Source organism: Cricetulus griseus (genome assembly GCF_003668045.3).
Source record: "Cricetulus griseus strain 17A/GY chromosome 1 unlocalized genomic scaffold, alternate assembly CriGri-PICRH-1.0 chr1_1, whole genome shotgun sequence".
In the NCBI taxonomy this organism is placed as follows: Eukaryota; Metazoa; Chordata; class Mammalia; order Rodentia; family Cricetidae; genus Cricetulus; species Cricetulus griseus.
This window is the reverse complement of record NW_023276807.1, coordinates 66,251,708-66,272,905: the sequence shown is the minus strand read 5'-3', so window position 1 is coordinate 66,272,905 and position 21,198 is coordinate 66,251,708. Positions and strand designations below refer to the sequence as shown.

The following is a 21,198-nucleotide window of genomic DNA, read 5'->3' as shown; positions in this document are numbered from 1 at the left end:
GAAACAGGTAATTTTTGAGTTTTTAGTAACTTGGCCAGTTAGGTTTATTGCTCTGAATACATGTGTATTTCTGCACAGTAAGGGACCAAACCTTTGCTGCATTTTGTGGTTCCTGGCAGTATTGTGTCTCATCTTTCATTGTGTTTGACAAGCTGTGATGGCTGATAATTCATTGTTTTTTGACTTTCAAAATTGGCAGCTTCCTATAACTCAACCTAACATGTTTATGCAATGACTATTTCTGCTATTCAGGATAATGGCTGGGATTCGGGAAGTTAAAATTCCTGCAAACTGGTATCTAACATGCATGGCATTTTATCTATCTCAGAGGCCCTCTGCTTTTTAGCAGATTAGGCCTAACAGTTGTGCAGGCTTTAGGCAGAGCCCAGGGTAGCAGTGTGTTCCCAGGGGAGGCAGCATTCTCATTTAGCCTTGGGGATGTGGCTGTGATGTCTTGGGTTAGCAGGAGAACATAGATCATGTGTTTAGAGAATAAAAAAGATTCAACCAGGAAGAAAGAAGAGGGCTCTGGGTGTCTCAGAACAGCATGAAAGGCCATGCACTTTACAGGCTCTACATAGCTGTTGGGCCTGGTGACCTTCCCACCACTTCTAGGAGGAAGATGTACCTGTCCAAGAGAGAACCTTAAAGTACAGAAACTGTGCCTGGGGTAGCATCTTCCTGAGCATCATAAATCTAAGCACCAAGGTATGCACTGACCAGGCATATCGGAAACTCTTGAAGTCCTGATACTGAGGCTCCAATGAATATTGCAATGGAGAAATGTTTGAAAACCCACTATTCTTTTTTCTTTCTCTCCATTTTTTATTTAAATTAGAAACAAGATTATTTTACATGTCAGTCCCAGTTCCCTCTGCCTCCCCTCCTTTCCTGACCTGGCCCCCAACTAACACCCTACCTATCCCATACCCTTTCTGCTTCCCAGGGATGGTAAGGTCTTCCATAGGGGATCTTCAGAGTCTGTCATAGGGTCTAGGCCTATCCTGTATCTCTGGGTTCAGGGAGCATCCCTCTAAGTGGAATGGACTCCCAAATGTCCATTCCTATGCTAGGGATAAGTACTGATCTACTACAAGGGGCCCCATAGATTTCCGAGGTCTCCTCACTGACCCCCACATTCATGGGGTCTGGATCAGTCCCATGCTGGTTTCCCAGCTATCATTCTGGGAACCAAGAGCTCCCCCTTGTTCAGCTCAGCTGTTTCTGTGGGGTTCACCAGCCTGGTCTAGAACCCTTTGCTCTTCACTCCTCCTTCTCTGCAACTGGATTCCAGTTCAGTTCAGTGTTTAGTTGCGGGCGTCTGCTTCCACTTCCACCAGCTTCTGGGTGAAGGCTATAGGATGAAAACCCACTGTTCTGCGTGCACTTGTTTGTCACTGTCAGGAAAACCTTAACAGGGCTTGAAGTCATTGCTTCCTCAAATTAACTGCAATACCAAGCATGTGTCACTTGTAAAATTGATTAATCGCATGTACATGTGATATATGAACAGAGGCAGAACTCGGAAAAAACATGTAAGTTTCACACAGGAGTCTCTCTTTGGGCATTTTATAATTATATTGCTTTCCTAATAGGAAGTAAAATGAGCTGACAGAGGTGTGTCCCTTAAGGTCTCTTTGTAAGTGAAGAAATCAGAGAATGTCTCTGCCTTGCAGGGTAGGTAGGGCGTGTTGGTACATGGGGACCCTGAGGATAAACAATGAGCAGCTTACAGACACTGCCAAAGATAACTCCTTAGCTCTGGTCCCATTCATGTTCCCTTTGAATAGAAAGTGCTGTCAATATAATAAAGGAAGCTGTCAGTTGTCATATCCAAGACCAGTTGCTCCATTGTACCTTGGCCATCTCCCCTGTGTCCCATAGGCCTTCTTGTCAGTGTGGGGGTTGTTACTCTGTTGTGAGTAACTGAGAAGGAGTCAGACTATCATCTCCAAGACTTGTATCACATTTACGGAGCACATGTATAATCAAACACTTGCCAGGCCTTCTAATGCCTCATTGTACATAGAGCTCCAAGTGGCCCCTTGCTGCTATAGTTTACTGGCAAAGCCAGCGGAGACCAAAAGAGGGGAGAGATACATGTCCTGTCTCATGCTGCAGAGATAAGTGTAGGATGGACTGAGTCCCTTTCTTTACCACCTGACCACAAATGCCCTTTTGCCAGCCACTGTCATATGTGACACCTGCTTATGGTCTTAGTGACAGCACTTTTATTTCTTGGAATGTCACATTTGGCCCTTTTAATAAGTTGACTTTGTAAACAATTTTGTCCGTCATAGTATTAGACTAAGGCAACATTTCCACAATTTTAAAGTGCAGATATCTTGCAGTTTGTACACCTGTTCTTTGGTGAATTGGGGTCCAGGGTGATTTTTACTTTGCAAGTGGAGCACAGCATCATATCATCCACTCAGCTGTGTAGCCTATGTGGCTTTATTTGTTGTCTCCACATGAAGTCTTTGGGGCCCTCAGTCAACTATACATAGAGAATTAAAATGTAGGGAAACCGCAGCTGGGTTTTCTGTCTCATAAACCCGAAGAGGCCATGTGCATGCTGATGGTGAGTAGTAACTGGTGATGCTGCCTGGGATGAGGGATGCTAGAGAGGCTCATGAAGGAGAATCACTGGTCAGGCTCTCATTATAAAGAGTGCTGTTCTCCTAGGTCCAGCACCACAGAGGCAGATGTGGGGGTAATCCAATTGATTTCTCCTGTCCGCCTCACACAGCCTGCAGCCTCAGCTCCACAGCACACGTTGCTTGGCAACAGGTGCTCACAGGGTAAAGAAACAGGCACGGAAACACATACTGCATGGTTCGCTGGCCACTTCCTGGAGAGACATTATCTCTGAAGGACATACCAGACTCCCTGCCTTGGGAGCTACTGAATATTGTGGATGCTGGGACACAGGATCCATTTCATCCAAAAAGAAAATACTCGTTCTCTCAAGTGACCCATCCAGTCATTGCTCCTCATCCCATTGCAGGAAGTCTGAAGCAGCAGAGAGCTGAGCATCTAGCCAGGCTCTGGGTGGAAAAGGGATCCAACGAGAGGGTACTTATTGATTGTAACACATATGGTGGAACTGTTGTGACATGTGTATTCTAACCCATGCACACCAGCAACTGGTAGAGGTTGAGCCATGAGAAAATACTGGAATAATCCTTTATATCCCATGGTTGTGCCTGCTCCCAGGGCACAACCTTTTAGGCATTCTGCATGGGCTCAGCACCTAGACATGATGGGAACAAAAGCAGGTGGGGACAGTTTTAGTGCATGACTCCTGATGGTTCCCATATATTTCTGCTCCATAGGACCCAAGAGATGTGTCAGACTTCACTGAGGGTGCAGGTTGTAGAATAAAAGGGTCAGACAAGGCAGTTGGATCAAGTAAATAGGACCGATACCACCATACCAGGAATCACCCACTAAGTGGCACCCACTAAGTGCTTCTAGAGCCAACTGTAGACTGGTACGAGCAGCACTGCTTATACAATGAACATCTGGTAATCAGCAGGTTATTCAGGAGGGTTCTGTGCAGTGTGATCCTGGGAACATGTGGAAGAGTGAAGGAAGGACCAGAGCCCAGCAAGCAGTAGTTCTAATAGCACCGTTTGAACAGTTCTCATGAGTTGTGAGTTTCTTTCCATTTTGTTGCCTAAACACCATAAGAAGCTGCCAAGCCCCTCGGAGACATGGTGGTTCTATTAATATTATTCCAAGGAAACAAAAACTTCCAGGCCTCATTGTTGTGGAGGAACTAGCCAAAGTTCAGGAGAGAGACACAAAAGTAGAATAAGTCAGTACAGATGTGTTGGTGCCTACAAGCCACCTTTGTGGGGCAGCAGTGAGTCTGCAGCCTCAGAGGGCTTGCTTCATTGCCAGAGACCATGGGAGAGAACAGAGCACTGAGTAAAGAACAGGCCCTGGGGCAGATTCAGAGAGAAAGATCATTCCTACAGCTCCTGTGTCCTCACTGTAAACATCTCCATGCCTTACCCCCTGCCTTTCCCTGCTAACATGAGAGATGCAGAACTTAGAGATATGGAGGAGCAGGAAAATGCTAGCTACAGATCATCAAGAGCTGGCCTCTTTGAACAAGCATCCCTGAAGAAAGTGAACCACTCTTCAAAAACAATTAATGCCCTTCTGCTTGTTGCTAAAATCAATTAGCCATGTGTACATTAGTGCACAGCTTTTACCCAGCATGCATCCTGTGAGCCGTATGGAGAAACAGTCAGAGGGTCAAAGCAGATAGTGAAAGAATGCATTGCAATGTTTACTAATTTGTACGAAGTACTTTGCTTCTCCCCCCAAAAAAAGGTTGCGCCGTGCTGTTTTGAATAGTTTAAATGACAGCTTGGCACCAACCGTGCTAGCCGCTCAAGCAGTAACAGAGTGTGTACTTGACCTTGGCCTCCGTGTTCTGACAGCCAAGAACACACTTTTCTTCTGCATTGGAAGCCTGCCCATCAGGGTGAGCATGACAAGACAGTGTGAAGATACAGAAGCTACAAAGGCATCTACCTGATATAATAATTGTAAACCTAAATACACACTTTAGAGCCCTTGAAAGTTGTGTGTGTGTGGGGGGGGCAGGATCTGCCTAAATCTTAATTCTAGCTCTTCCTGGAAGATGTCAGTGTGTGATGGTTTGAACAAGAATGACCCCCCACCCCCCTGCCGCAATAAGCTCATAGATTTGAATGCCTGGTCATCAGAGAGTGGCACTACTTGAGAAGGATTAGGAGATGTGGCCTTGTTGAAATGGGTGTAACCTTGTTGGAGGAAATGTGTCACTGGGGGTAGGATTTGAGATTTCAAAAGCCCAAGCCAGGCACTCCTCTCTCTCTTCCTCTTCCTCTCCCTGTCCCCCTCCTCCCTCCCCCTCCCCCCCTCCCTCCCTCCCTCCCTCCCTCCCTCCTTTCCTCTCTTCCTGTTTCTCCCTCCCTCTCTCCTTCCCTCCCTCTCTCTCTCTTCCTGCTACCTGCAAATCCAGTTATAGAATTCTCAGCTACTCCTCCAGCACCACATCTGCTTGCCTGCTACCATGTTCCCCATGACAATGATAAGGGACTAAATCTCTGAATGCCTAAGGAAGCCACAATTAAATGCTTTCTTTTATGAGAGTTATTATAGTCATGGCACTGCTTCACAGCAACTGAACAGTGACCAAGAGAAAAATGAAAGGTGGTTAACTAAAATTCAGAGTGGTAGAATTTTAAAGATCAGAGCTAACATTTAGGACTGGAGAATTTGTTTGATACATTGAATTTTCTACTTAAACTACAATCTAAACCTGTCTTTTAGAAAGTATCTTAATCTAGAGCTAATTAGGGAATTCTCTTAGACTTCTTGAAAAACATGGCTGAATGGCTAACCATATGAAGTTTCAGAAGGCTGGGAAACAGACCAGAGGAACATAACAATCAAAGAGAAACAGAAGAACCCAGAGACCATGTGAGCGGCCAGTCTGATGAGACAGAGAGGCCTCACAGCCATGTGTCTGGCTCTACATCTTAGTCTTCTCATCATACCCAGTCCTTTGTAAGGAGCCCCAATACCTGTGTCACATGCCGAGTCTTTTCTTGCTGTACTTTTCAAGTCTGCCATAGAAAATGGCCATTGATTGTGTAGTTTATATAGCAGAAATATAATCCTTCAGTCTTATAGAAACCAAGTAGCCAAAAAACTATCCATTGACAGGTGACACCTGAAAGGACTGATATATGTTCCCTTCACAACTCTCTGTGCCTCTAGCAGCCTCCTTGAGTGTCCCTCAGTTGTAGACATGTCCCTCATCTCTGCCACTGCCTTCTCATTGACTCTCTGTGGGTCCCTCCTTGTAAGTTAACCAGGGTCACCCCTGGCCTATGTGTCCTGCCTGGATTAAAAAACAAAAATAAAAGCAAGGTCCTATCATGGGTGCTGGAGATGAAGGCTACAATACATCTTTCTGAGCAGAGTTGAACACATGCCATGTGTACCACTCACCCTTTGAAGGAGGCACACTAGACAAGGGCAGCTAGGAGATGAAGCCTATGCAGTCCTCTGCCCCCTTGATGGCTTGGTGGATGCTCAGGGTTGGAGTGAGGAACTTGTGTCAGCTCCTTCCTAGAGAACTAGAGCAGTTGGCATCACTGAGAGCAGCTGGATTTCCCTGAAGCATTGAACGGCCATGTACTCGGCATGTACAATGAATGGAAGACAATTCTAGCCAATTATACAGAATGGCTTTTTTTTTTTTTTTTTTTTTTTTTTTTTTTTTTTTTTTTTGCTATTACTGGCAGGATTTTAGAGCCCTTCCACATTCTTAGGAGTCACATTTGGTCCGCTCCTTTTTTTGGAGGAGATATTGGGTAAAAGGTGTTCTCTTTTTCTTATTTTTTAAGAGAGTAACGGAAGTTAGCTGGACATCGATGACTACTACTGAGGTTTTCACCTGCTCTTGGATTAGTTTTTGCTTCAAGTTCTCCAGCGGTATGCATACATCATGCAGTATAGTCATATTCTGATTTTACCCCAAGATTGTTTCCAAGGCTACAAGTGCCTGCTCTTCATTGCCTGGTAATTCTGCTCACTTGGTCATTGGGTTCTCTAAAGGAAACCCCAACCACAGGTCTTACAGTAGTTTCCAGAACTAAAAAGGAACTAGCTTTGAAAACCACTTTGGACTTCCTCAATAACAGATGGCCCAGGAATATTTCTCAATGAACTATATAAATAAGGAGTCCTGTAAGATTCAACCCTGATAGTCAAGCTGATCATGTCTGTCGACAGATATGTGATTCCCACCATAGTGCTGTGAGATTTGTTTGTTTGTTTTTTGTTATGTGATCTCCATCAAACGAGGTTCTCAGCAGTAGGTGGTCTATTGAGTGCTGCCCTTCATTTCCGGTGTCACCCTCCAGCTCCATGATGAAAGATGGCCTCATCCAGTCCTGTGACCAACGTCCCCTCCAGGGAGAGCTGGAATTCGATCTACCAGGTTGCCACTGTGACATAATGGTTGATAAATATTTTTAATATCTCCTCTTCTAAGTGTAGCGTTTTGTCACATCATCCCTTCCTAATGCTTCCGTAGGTGAGCTCCACTGACTAGTCCAGGGAACTTGTAACAGCAAAAGCTCATACCAATCTAAATATTCAACATTCAACTAACTCTCCAAGTCACTGGGTCATATTATCTTAAAAGAGTCAGAGCAGAAGTGTCTGGTGGGACAACACATCACAGTCACTTTGTAAGTCTTCCCTTCTGAGCTGCAGTTTTTAACAAAGGCACTGCCTCCCATCTATTTCTTCTTTTTCACTGTTTCCACCATCCCATCAGTATGCTGATATAGGCATTTGCCCCCACCGTAATGTCACCAGATCTTTGTCAAGGCCTTATGTCCACTTCCAGAGTGGACCTTGTTCCTCTCCTTTGGAGTATCTAATTCCCCTCTCTCTCATAGCGCCTGTTTCTATCAGGTTATCCCTATACCTGCCTGTTCAGGTGGCCCATCCCTTGAAATGGCACCAGGCTCTTGCAAGGAATGGCACTTCAGCACCAAGAACTCTGTCTATATGAGTAAGATACAATGGGAGGTGCAATGCCTTGGAAGGACAGTATGTCACTTATAGTAGTACATTTCTTATTCCTGAGCTCAAATTTCTACCTCTAGGAACCTATGCTCTGTTGACTCAAATATACTTTCCAACTTGCCATTTCTTTCTACACCTTCTGAGCCATTGTGATGGTCATATAGGCCATCCTACCATCTGTGAATGACTATCTCTTCCACTTCTATGTCCAATAAAGTGTCATTTATTTACTTAGTAAATGGTATTTAGCAGCCCACTCCATAACAGGTATTATATATGGTCCAGGAGTCATGATGAGTCCCTGTCCTTGTAGCTATCTCCATATAACTAGGTAAGCCTCTCAAATGTCCTCTGTGGCCCTGTGTTTTAGTCACTTTTATATTGCTGTGATGATATTCCATGACCAACACAACTTAGAAAATGTTTGTTGGAGCTCCACCATAATCACCATGGTAGAGTGTGTGGCAGCAAGTAGCCATGGGGCTGGAGCTTACATCCCGACACATAGGCACAAGGTACAGAGAGAAGCAGAGACCTAACTAGGAATGGCATGGGATTTGAAACCTCAAAACTCATAACCCCCCACTCCCATGGTATTCTTCCTCCAACAAGGCTATGCTTTCTAATCCTCAAACAGTTCCACCAACTTGGGATCAAGTGTTCAAATATACAAGCCTATGGAAAGGCCATTCTCATTCAGACTCACACCTGAATTGCAAAGAAGGCAGGTAGGGACAGTTGTCAGTCAGTGGCTGGGCATCTGCTTAGAAGGTACCATTGAAGTAAAGTCTGTGAAAGATGACACTAGCATGCAGAGATCATAGCTAGAATAGCCGAAGCAGAATGGTCTCAGTAGAGACACTAGGAAGAGGAGAAGGAGCAATGAAGAAACCTGCCTTAGGTCTCCCTGAATGCTGGGTGCCAACCTTGGACATTGTTTTGCCTTTTTAGAATATAGTTATTTTATTTTAACATTAAAGCTATAGTAGTGTTTATACTTTATCAGATTTACATGTCATTTATTTTAAAATTAAAGAAACAAAGTTGAGGGAGGATTGGGGAGACTTGTTATCAGGCAACCCAGAGCACACACAGCAGACTTCTGAGTGAGGAGGCCACACTGAGTAAAGGAAAGCATGTAATCATTTGTTCAATTTTACAAGACTTCAGAATTTAGGCTTCACACATACTTTCTCCAAATTTAACAGAGACACAGTCAGTGGCCAGCCATAAACATGATGCAGAATACAGAACTTGTTAAACTAACATTGGAAGAGCTACTCCTGATGGATTGACAGAGATGGAAGTCAGTAAGGGTCCATTGTGGACAGAAGGTTCTATCCTGTACAGTTCCACTGCCTTTAGTCCCAAATAAACACACAGAGGCATATATTAATTATAAACTGTTTGGCCAATGGCTCGGGCTTCTTATTGGCTAACCCTCTCTCAACGATTAACCCATTTGTATTAAACTATGTATTGCCACAAGGCCATGGCTTACCCATAATGTTCTGGCATGTTACTCCTTCTGCAGCAACATGCCATCTCCCTTGCGATTCTCTGTGTTTCTCTTCCCAGCTTTCTCCTAATCTGATAGCCCCGCCTATACTTCTGCCTGGCTACATGCTGCCTGTCCATTGGCCAAAGCAACTTTATTCATCAACCATTAAGAGGAACACATATTCACAGTGTACAGAAGGATATCCCCCATCATTCCACAGGAAAAAGAATGAAACCGTGGCTAAAGATGCCCTAATGTGTGTAGGCAAGCAATTCCTTCCCCAGATACTTAACCAAAAATAAATGAAGTCAAGTCCATACAAAATCCCTTATGTGACTGTGTACAATAACTGCATCCCTAAGCACCAACTGAAAACCACCCACTGCCCTTTGATAGATGAAAGGATTAGTAAATAGGCTGCTCCTATCCAGTGCAGTAAGAGGAACAAGCTACTCATACATGCAGCATGGACACACACACACTCTATAGGTTGCTGGAAAGCCTGCAGAGGTTGGTGCTTTCAAGGAACAGGAAGGCTATGGATTATGTGCTTCCAGCCTACATTCTTGAAAAAGCAAAACAAAAGCAATAAAACTCATCTCAATGGTTTCCAGGGAATGGAAAACAATTAACAAAAATATGTAAGGGGACTTCCAGGATATGCTAGATCTTCACAATGGTGTGGTTACCTAACTGATTGCACTGGCCAAAATCCATAGCTCCATGCAGCTGCAAAGGTACACTCTTCATATTTCAGGAATATGAAATAGGAAAGCCTTCCTCTAATATATCCTACCATCCCTTTACTGTTTCTTCCCATAGGAGTAGATACAGAGCCAGACTTACTGTGAGGCGAGAGACCTGGGGAGTGATACCCTCTGAGCTAGCTGCAGAGAAAGACTAAAAAGAAATGCTTGGTGACAGCGATTTTCTCTGCACTTTTTCTCACACTGTCCCCCAGGTCCAAGTTCCCCTGCCCTTGCGAGACTGCAATTTCCTCATTTCATAAGTGGGGTCATGTCGACATCTGAGAGTTATTATGAGCTCATGTTATAATGGACTTGATTCATAGAAGTCTTTCAACAAATGATAGCTGCTTTCATTTCAGAAATGAAACTTGGCAATATCTTCCTTCTCAAGGGAATGTCATGCTCCAACCCCTTGGACACCTGGGCTGTGTCTGGAAGGTGGAACAGCAGGTATCCCTGGGTTTCTGTGAGCATTCTGGACACAGATATGTGCCTTCTTGGCTTTGTGTGCTCAGTCTATGACCTGGAACCAAGGACAACCTGTGTGCTGGGGTGATTATGTGAGTCACATGCAAAGATCATATGAAGCTCAGAGTTTGTCACATAGAACAAGAAAATGCTTAGTTTGTGTTGGGTGTCATAGTCCTCATTGTGGTGGGAGGCCCATTCATCATCCTATGTTTAACTCTGTGGTACATTAGATACTTTTATACTCAGTGACAAAAGTGTCTCATGGGAACAAGTTAGGAGAAAAAGACTTATTTTAGCTCACAGTTTTAGAGGATTTCATTCCATTATTTCTGGGCACCATGCACCTGGGAAAGACATCATAGCATCAGGAATATGTGGCAGGAGACAGCTATTTACATCGCTTAAACAGGAGGCCAGATTTCTATTAGCTTCCCTCTTTTTCCCTTTTATTCTGTCAAGGACCTCCATACAGGATCTATCTTTCTCCCTCAGTTAGTCTCTTCTGGAAACTCCTAACAAGCATACTCAGATATTTGCTTCACTGTCTCTTGGGTTTTTTTTAATCCAATGAAGTTGACAATGGAAATTAGACATTGTAAGTCCTTGTCAACATGACCTCAACAAAAGGCTTACATCTGTTTCTTATGCAAAAATGGATTTAACATGTCTCTTTGAGTTCACAGTCTTACCAGTTCCATTGTTATTCAGAAAACATAATGTCAAAGAGTCCTGTGAGACTCAACACAACTCTTAGATGTGGGATACTAAAAAACTATAGAAGCATAAAACCAAGTTACACAATGCCAATATACAATGGGCCAGAGTGAGTAAATATCCCCATTCCAAAAGGGAAGCTTGGGGCATCAAAAGAAATAATGGGACCCAAAGAAGGCCAAAATCCAGCAGAAGAAGCCCTAAATCCTATAACTCCATATCCATAATTGAGAACACATGGTAGCATCGTTGAAATTCTAGCATACTTGAGTGTTCTTTCTTTTATGGCCTTATCATTCTCAACCCATGTATCCTTTCTTTTAAACTGGCTTCTCTCAATATCCTCTGCTTCCTCCAGCAGACACTCTGCATCGTTGGGTCTCCATTGCAGTGTAAGTTTGACCCTCACAGCTTCATACACTGTCCTCTCAGGAGCTCTATGCAAATAATCTAACCTGCTACACATAGCTTATCCTCTTTGACATTTGTCCAGAATCACAGTGGACATCTCCCTCAATTCATCACTCTTGCATTCTTCATGCCTTCAAAGCAAGCACTAAGTGGATAACACCAAGTTCTGTTGCCCACTCAAGCAATAGCCAGGACCCCTTGGACCACAGCTTCAGCAACCTTTGATAGCTGAGCCCTTGAAAATACTCCTCTAGGTTCCCCCTTTCCCAGCAATTGTCTGACAGGTATTCTGTGTCAAAGAAAAGTCTACTGAGTTTGCAGTTTTACACTCTGGAGTCAATACAGGTAAGGGTCTCTCCATTTCCTAAAATTCTCTTGTCACCTTTTTTTGTTATGATAGTGTAAAGTATTCGACTTGCCACTAATGGTACTCATCTTTTGTAACAGCTCCAGGCTCTTAACTGCATCTTTAGATGAATTCCTTCTCTGACTTAAGTACTTTTGTTACATCATTCTGCTCCATGTTTGTGACCAGTCCTTACTACAAGCATCCAGTAATATCCTCAACAGCATTAATGCTGTGTCATCTTGAATTTTCTTCTTCTCCTTTTGAATTCAGCCTTACACTAATTTTCATGATGTGGGAAACTTATTTGTCAGAATGGAGCATGAACGGGCTTTGGTTCCCAGAAGAGGGAGAGGATTGCCACACTCATGAGCACAGATCTTACTAGCTGCATTTGAATCAGAGTTCTGATCTGATGACCTCCTACCACAGTGGCTTATTAAGCCTTACCTCTTGTATTGTAAGGCTTACTGAGCTGAAACTCTTCAAACAGACCAATCCACAATGCCCAAGAATCCCATGATTATGTCCAGCCACAGCAGTGGCCTCCCTACTCTGGTACCAGTTTCCTGTATTAGTTATTTTTGGTTTTCTATGGCCAAAATACCTGACAGAAACATTTTAAAATGGGAAAGGTTCATTTGGGCTCCTGGTTTCAGATCCCATTTCATAGTTGCTGGACCTCATGCACTTGTGCAGGATGTCTCACTGCAGCAGAAGTATGTGACAGGGTCCAATAAGTTTGTGTCACACAGACCAGGACAAATAGAAAGGGATAGGCCACCTATCCACTAGTTTTCAGCTCTCTGATTCTATCGTGGTTCCCCAAGCCATGGTACGGTAGCATCCACACTCAAGGTAGGTCTTCCCTTCAGTTAATCCTTGCTGGAAATGCTCACATAGATATAGCCAGATGTGTCTCAACATTCCCTAGATGATTCTAAGTGCAGTCAAGTTGACAATGGAGATTAACCATCACACTTGATAACTTTACAATTCTCTGAAGCAGAGTTCCTGGGGTTGTTTTATACATATAGTGCATAGCAAGTGTCACAGATCTGAAGGAAAATGTATCCTGGCAGTCAGAAGTCAAGGAATACTTACAACTCAACAGGGAAAGGTATCCCAACAAAAGTGCTACAGCTCTGTTCTGGTGGAGGATGAATTCCCCAGCAAAATGTTACAGTCCTTGCTCTGGGAAAGGTTTCCCTAATGCAAATGTAGCAACTCTGCTCCAGCAGGGGAGGCTTTCCTCAGTAAAATTTTCTAACTCTGCTCTGCTCCAGAGAAGTGTAACAGCTCTTTCCAGCTTCTCCAGAGTGTAACAGTTTGGCTCCAGAAAAGGGAAAGTTTCCCCAGCCCAAGTGTTACAGTTTTGCTCTGCTCCGGCTTTGCTGTGCTCCACTCTGGCAAGAGCTGTTACAGCTCTGTTCTGCTCCTGTGAACGTTGTTACAGCTCTGCTCTACTCCAGCAAAAGAAAGTCATTACAACAAACCTTGCTCGAGAGATTAATTGGGATGGAAGAGGCAGGAGTGGCTGCCTCTGCCAGGGTGGGAAAAAGCACCCCCAAACCGAACAGGTACAGGGTTTATATAGGATTTCTTAGGGGCAGAACTTTCCAAGGCAGAGATTTTCAGGGTGGAGATTGGTAGGATCTCAATTTTTGAGCTTGAGACAAGCTCAGAGGTTAATTGGATTTCTTGCTCAGGGATTGATTGAATGTTGTGCTCTGGTATTGGTTGGGTTTCATGCTCAGGGATTGGTTGAATTTCAATTCCTGAGTTGGTTAGAGGCAGGGTGTGTTTCCTTGGCTCTGGTCTCAGGGCTAGGGTGTTCTTTTACTGGCCTTTTACCCTACGGGTTTCACAAATCAATTTCTTTCATGTCTATCATGTTTCTACTATATCTTCCATCTACTACCCTTCAACTTTTCTCCTACCCACTGCCAGTTCCCACTAGTCTCCTCCCTTAACACAGTCTCCCTGATGCTTTCATGCCATATATATATTTTTTTTCTGAGTCCATAAGAAAACTAGTATTTGTCTTTCTGAGATGAATGTTTCACTTAATATGATGATATAGTGGCTTTCATTTTTCTAGTAGATATTATTTCTTCATTCTTATTCATAGCCCACTTGAATTAAAGCCCAGTGTGTGTGTGTGTGTGTGTGTGTGTGTGTGTGTGTGTGTGTGTGTGTGTGACATTTCCTTTACCCATTCATCTGCTGATGGACAATTAAGCTAATTCTGTAGTTTGACCATTATAACTAGTGCTGCAGTAAACATATATGTTTAAGTATCTCTGTGGTATACTGACTTAGAGCTCTTCAAGTATATGTCCTAAAGTGGTATATTCTTAAGTTAGTTCCCTTTTTATTTTATGGCACCTTTAATTCTGATTTCCATGGTGTCTGGGCCAATTTAATTCCACCACCATTATATAAAGATTCCACTTTCTCCTCATCCTCATTAGCATTTACTGTTACTTTTAATTTTGGATAATAGTTATTCTGAAGAGTAAGGAAGAATCTCAAAATAGTTTTAATTTACATCTCTTTGATGACTAAGGATGTTTAACATTTTTTTCATATATGTGTTGGCCATTTCTAGTTTTATTGAACTGTCTGCTCATTTCTTTGTCCCATTCATTGATTGGGTCATTTGCTTGATTTTGTTTTGTTTTGGATTGTTCTCTTTCTCTTTAAATATTCTAGATACTAATCCCATTCTACAGGCTATCTCTAAATCTTTTGATTTTTCAGAACTTTTTAATCGTATTCAATTCCATTTATCAATTCTCAAGGTCTGTTGTAATCATTCATTTAATTTTTTGTCTGGGATTTTATCTAAATTACTCTCATTAGAATCTAATGTGAATTTATGGAACTTGTCAGTTTGGAAGCTAGTAAGTCTTACTCCAGACTTGCACAGTATCCCTCTGGCCAGATTTCTACCCCCTGCAACATGGTTCAGACTCAGCTTCCCCCAACCTATTAGAGGAATTCTTCACACCAAGACTAAGTAGTAATCCCCAGACACTTGCCCCGATGTCCCAGAGAGGACAATGCAGGAAAGAACTTTTGCCTGTAGGACCATCTAGCTGTTGATTCATCAGGGGGTCACTTTAATTGCTTCTTGCTACTACTTTACCCAGCTGTTGAGAAGAAAAGATTCTCCCTGCATCTAATATGGTATGTTGACCCCAAGATTTCTGTCTGTTTGGAATGCAAGTGTGATAGTTTGAATGCAATTGACCTTCATAAGCTCATAGGGAGTGGCACTGTTAGAAGGTGTGGTTTTATTCGAGTGGGTATGGCCTTGTTGGAGGAAGTGTGTCATTGTGAGGGCAGACTTTGAGGTTTCCTATGCTCAGGATACTAGCCAGTGTCTCAGTCAACTTCCTGTAGGCTGCATATCAAGATATAGCCAGCATCACATCTGTCTGCATTCTGCCATGCTCCTCACCATGATGATAATTGATTGAAACTCTGAAACTGTAAAAGAGCCCCCTTAATTAAATGCTTTCCTTTATAAGTTGCCATGGTCATGGTGTTTCTTCATAGCAATAAAAACTCTAAGTAAAACAGCAAGTTTGCTTAGTGACATGCCCAGTGTGTGTTTTCTGAGTCTTTGACTGTTTTGTGTTACTTCTCTTGTCACTGCTCCTCTCCCATCGTGCTGCTGCTTGAGTTCCATAGTGTACTCTGAACATTATTCCTCTGATCTGCTTTCTGAAGTTGCAGATGTAGATAGACAACTTCAAGCAGAAGTCACCTTGGTACTATGGTTCAAATGACTTCTCTTTGAAAATCCTACAGAGCATCCAGCCATCTTTATTCTCAGGAAGTACCCTGTGTATGCACAGGTATACACCATGGTGACTGTGAGTCAGGTAGGAAAAAGAAATTTAACTTGACTCTTTACTTTGTTGCTGGATCAATCATCAGGATCAATGAAGGTCCAGAGCTAATTGCTTTCCATGCTGCCTCAATTCATCAACAAAGCTACAATGTCATTGGTCCACAGAAAACCTGAACTGCAAGGTGAGTTCATACCACAGGTGAATCTTCATGGTCTCTGCGTATTAGGGGGAGCTGCCAGAAGCTTTGAGACAGCTACTGAGTACATGCCAAGTACATGGTTCCAACAGATCTGACACCTTCTTTTGGCCTCCACAGACAGCAGGCATCCCTGTGGTACACAGACATACATGCAGGAAAAGCACCCTTATACATAAAATCTACATTTTTTAAATAATGGAAAATGTTTTAAGCTACACTTCCTAAGTTTGATCTTGTAATACACAGAGGTGGCCATTTTTCCTTTGGTATAAGACAGCAAGAGTCCCAAGGGCAAGCATATCCTTTACAGGGGACATACAGATCCCTGTTTTTTTGTCATTGGTGGGAAGTTTTTGATAAAACCAGAAGATTCTCAATAGTGACAATTCCCTGGAGGTCTCCTGGCACTCCGCTCACCTTCTCTGCCTCTTAGTTACTGCTCAGTTCTAACGGCCCTTTGAAGAGATACTGGTAGAAATCCTCCCAAAGTCATGTCTACATGTGTAGGAAAGCTTTGCCATCTTCCTAACAGCTCTGTAAGTACATGCCCAGTCACATTAAAAAATGAAGTTCCTCCAGCCATACTAACGGCCTCCTCTTTCTTGCTCCTGGAGATGTCATGGTCTATTCCCCTATGTTCCCACTCATTTTTATAGTTCAGCTGAGCACAGCATGTGTATTTTGAGCTGAGTCAAGCTAATTTCCGCTGAGACCAGCCTGGATATTTTCATCACGCACTTCCTTTTGGTTCCTCCTCCATTGCAAAATTTAGTAACTTTAGTATTGTTCTCACAGCATGATGATCCTGAGGAGTCAGTGTCACCCCTCAGTGACTTCCCTACAGAAGGGCCAGTGTGGTGGCTGAGAGTTCTCATCTGACTTTCTAGCTGTGGTGCTGAGTCAAACACTGCTCGGAAGTCTACTTGCTTCCTGCCGTACTCCAGGGATCCAAATATAAGTTAAAGAAAGATGGATTTTTAGATAACTCGTGCAGAATAGACCATCTGCTGTGCTCAGAATCGATCATTATCTCTACACAGAGGCTTTTGCTAGGGAAGGTTTGATTCATCCCACTGGAAGCCTTGTAGATTGTGAGTAGGATGCAGTGAGGTAGAGTGCTGAGAGGAGGGTAAGTACGTGGCCACACCTAGCCAAGCTCTGAGCCCCGTGCTCATTTCCACGTTCAAGTCTCTGAATGAGGCCATAGTCTTTAGTTAAGGGATGGAAGGTGAAGACCATCTCTTGAATGTCAAGACAGATGCAATAGATCTAGTCTAGAGATGCAAAGCTTTTATACCTGGCATCTTGAGTGAGTCTCTCTCTCTCTCTCTCTCTCTCTCTCTCTCTCTCTCTCTCTCTCTCTCTGGTGTGTGTGTGTGTGTGTGTGTGTGTGTGATGTATGTGTGTGCACATGCACTCACACATGTTTTTGTGTTGGGGGATGTGTACATACATTTGTATGTGTGTATGTGCATATGGGAGGGCAAGAGACTACCTCAGTGCCACTTCTCAGGTACTATACACCTTTTTGGAGACAGTTTTCTCACTGTCTTAAAATTCTGAGGGCCCCAAGGACTCTACCTCCCTAGTTCTGGGATTATAAACCAGGGACCAGCATGCCTGGCATTTTGCATAGGTTCTTGGGATTGAACTGGAACCCTCATTCCTGTAAGGCAAGCACTTTCTTGGCCTAGCTGTCTCTCCAGGTTTCCACTTTTGTCTTTTTCTTTTCTTTTGCTCTTTTGTGACAAGGTCATGCTATGTAGCTGGTCTAGAACTCACCATATAGATTAGGCTAGCCTTGAGTCCATAGGGATCCACCTATCCCTATGCTTTTGCATGCTTTTGCCTTTTAAACCAAAATTTCCTTTCATCTCATCAACCTCTGTCCTATTCTCCCCCCCACCCACCCCCCCCCCACCCTCACCCGCACCCCCACCTTGTGGTTCTACTCAAGAGGACTTCTTCTAGCCATTCCTACCTTTGAGGAATCTGACTCTTTCATGGACATTCTGCCTCAGAAACACTTCTTCAATATGTGCCAGGCATTGATGACACTATTGCTCTTGGAGCATCTCTCCAGAGTGGCATCTGAGTTCTCCTAAGCCACCTGTCTGTGGTAGGAACAACAGCATTCTCCTACCATCTGCTCAGGCGGCTGCAGATCAGAAGCAGATAACTGACATCTAGTTCCTTGTGGCTAAGCATATGGTCTAGTGTGGGTTCATGGGTTCAGAGTCCAGATGAAATTAGATGAAATGGCAGCAATGATTTTAAAGATGGGAAAGGATCAATACTGCCAGATGAAATTCTTACCCAAGCCCATGAAATAAACGTGGATCGTGTCAAGCTTGTTGGTGTGCCCAGTGAGTCCTCTCTAGCTGGGCAGGCTGGTTAGGCAAGCATGTTGGCTCCAGGAGTCATTTCTGCTGTTGGTTCTGGGTGTAACCCTAGGCCAGTGTTCTCTTTGAAATCTTTCAGGTAAACTTTAGGCCCCACCCATGTTGTCTTAAGTTCATCTTTACTATAATCGACGTAGTTTAGCCCATCAATTAAAATCATAGCATCCATTTGAATGCGTTCTGGGTGGAGAGTAACTACGCTGGGATAGTAATGGTATTTGGAAGCCAGGAACTTTCAGGCTGACAGTGTCTCTGCCCAGTTCTAAGTGACACCCTCTGTGTTGTTCTGCAGAATGGTACAAACTTGCAGTTGTGCCCTAAGACATTTTTGGTAAAAAGTTTTGCTCATTGGGCCTGAAATGCTGTTCACTTGATCCCCTCTCTACTCTGAACCCCACACTTGAGTTTTGTATCCCGAGAGCTATTCTGCCCTCTCTTCTTAGTGGGTGTCATTTTCAGGCCAAGACTCTAGGTGCTATCTGCACATCCCTGTCCTTCCTCTCTGAGGACTGTCACCCAGGGGGGAAATCAGTGTGCATCAGGGAGTGCAAAGGCTGCCCAATTCACATGCCGTGTGGTGTGGAGGAATGGCATATCCTCCTGACTCCAGAAGATTCCTGTCAGCTTCCCCAGCTCATTACATCCATTGCTCTAAGCCCTGGATCTTTTCACTTGCCTTCAGCCATTACCACTCCCGTTCCTTGGGGCCATCGTTACTGTGTTTATCTCTCCATGATGTGTATCATAGTTGAGTAAAACTTCATGGACAGAGCTTGTGTCATTTTGCCTGGTAATTCAGGAGGACTTCATCAAGGCAGGACTGATATCTTTGCTTAATCTTTAGTGACAGTTGTTCAGTGTGTGGCAAATGCAAGGAGGGTGCAGGCCATGGTGCAAGTATAACAGGGGACAGGTTGTAGTTCAGTAGGAGGAGGAGTACGCATGGTCCCAGCACAGCCTGTGCATTTTTAGTTACATGTAAGTCATAGAAAATAATCTCTGGAAAAAACATTGTTGCATTAAATCATCTAATGGAACCAGAGTAGCTAGACCAGACAGGCTCTGTAGGACTCAAAAGGCCAAGTGGTAGCACAAAGGAACTCAATTGAAGAAAATGAACAGTGTTCAGAACACAGACCCCAAAGGATCCAGGAGGATTTTCTCAGCACCCTTTAAAGGAAAGAGGCCACAGGTCTCAGAGCCAATCCAATTCAAGACAAAATCCATTCCAGAACCAATGGGGCTTCCTAAACCGATTTCAGCACCAGGTCATGCAGAGAAGGACATGCTGCGTCAGAAATGGCAGCATGTGGGTGGCTTTTGCCGGGGATTGACTTCTCCTTAGTGGTAAAAAAGGCTGCTGTGTGTCTATACGTGAGAAAGCTTTGTTCTGAAAAGCCAACAGGGTTGACTTCCAAGGTGCTAAAAGTGGCTGCTAATAACCTGTAAATAGATAGAGGAAAGTTGGGTCCATCCCTAAAGGCAGATGGGTAGTGCCTGCTTGATAGTGGAACTAACTCACTGAGAGCAGGAAAGTATGTGCTGCCTTTTGCTTTGAGGTTTTGAAACACTTGGCACTGGAATTCTCTGTTTCATCTTGATACATTGCCAGATTCTGTCTCCCATTGCTGTTGTTGAGCCTTGGTTAGCCGAGTGACAGAGAAAACACTTGATTTCAAGGCAGCCAGCCTTCTCCCTAGATCTCATCAGTGGCTTCCTGCAGTCCATGCTGGCTGTTAATTTTTTGGTGTCTGCACTTTGCAATAAAGTAATATGAATAGCGAGCAGAATTTTAGTGAGGAAACCTTTCTTTGGATAGAAGTTTTGAATGCTATAATTATTTATCCCAGTAAGATTTATTGTAAAGTATCTCAGTTGCTAATCTAAATTGAGCTATGCTAGCATGACTTTAATTTCCTTTAGCGTCTTGTTCCTGCTCTAACTGTTTTACATATATTAATGTTCACAAGCACTCTGTAAGATAGGTACAGTGATCCCACCAGGTTATGATGAGAGTATGGAGGACGGATCCCAGCAATTGACTGCAGGGACTGTATTCCTAACCCTGTGTCATCTTTGACAACACAGAGGCTGTATGTAGCTGTCACCCCCATCTCTTCAAAAATGAATTTGCCCATGTTTCCTTAGAAGTTGGAGAGAATAGATAACGGGACATCTGGGGACTGACATGATTCATCTTTGTTGTACAAGGATCATGTTTTTTACATAGCAACAGCTGTGCAAAGAATACCAGGGTGTGTATGCACACATTTGGCATCAAAACAACAACTTAGAGCAAGAAAGAAAACAGTTTTCAAGCAAATACATTTTTTAAAATGTTCATTTTACTGATCCATTAAATCATTTATAAGTGATTTATCAAGAGGAGTTCAGATTAACAAGATAGCAAGATGACAATAAAGTGTAAGGGGAAAGGTGCATTTGAAAGTCGCCAGAGTGAGTTTTATGACCTGCTTGCAGGCTGATGTGCAGTGACATTGAGCAAATGAGACTGGCCACTGACCAATGCTGCAGCCTTGAGCTGAAAGGGGAAAGATGCATCTGCTCTGATGCAATGAAAAGGACTCTTCTGGAGAAATGTTAGGGGGAGGGGGAGGGAGAAGTGAGCAACAGATGATGTACTGCTGGGTTTACTTAATTTTCCAGATGATGCTTCAAGTAATGTCTGTCTCACTGGGCCCTGGAAACAACACTGCTGCCAGAGTCCACAGGGCTGGCCTTGTCTGTGACTCATGTAGATCACACCTTCCTGGGCCACAGACACCTGGGGATGGAAGGGTCCCTCAGAATCACTGTTTTCACCAGTGTCTCCCAACTCATACACTTAATGAGTGGGTCCCTGTCCTCATACTCCCACCACTGCAGTCTTTCACCTCATAGCCCTCAGCAGTGTGGCTCAATTGGCTCCAGATAGAG

The 21,198-nt window shown here is 43.6% G+C and overlaps 1 protein-coding gene across 1 annotated transcript in view; it reads left to right on the top strand.

The window, feature by feature from the left end:
• Dlgap2 (DLG associated protein 2) overlaps positions 1-21,198 on the top strand; it is a 189,614-nt gene that overhangs the window by 6,206 nt on the left and 162,210 nt on the right. Inside the window, exon 2 of the mRNA XM_035453012.1 lies at positions 19,106-19,140. Within this exon, the coding sequence (XP_035308903.1) occupies positions 19,106-19,140 (35 nt within the window). The remainder of the gene's footprint in view (positions 1-19,105; positions 19,141-21,198) is intronic.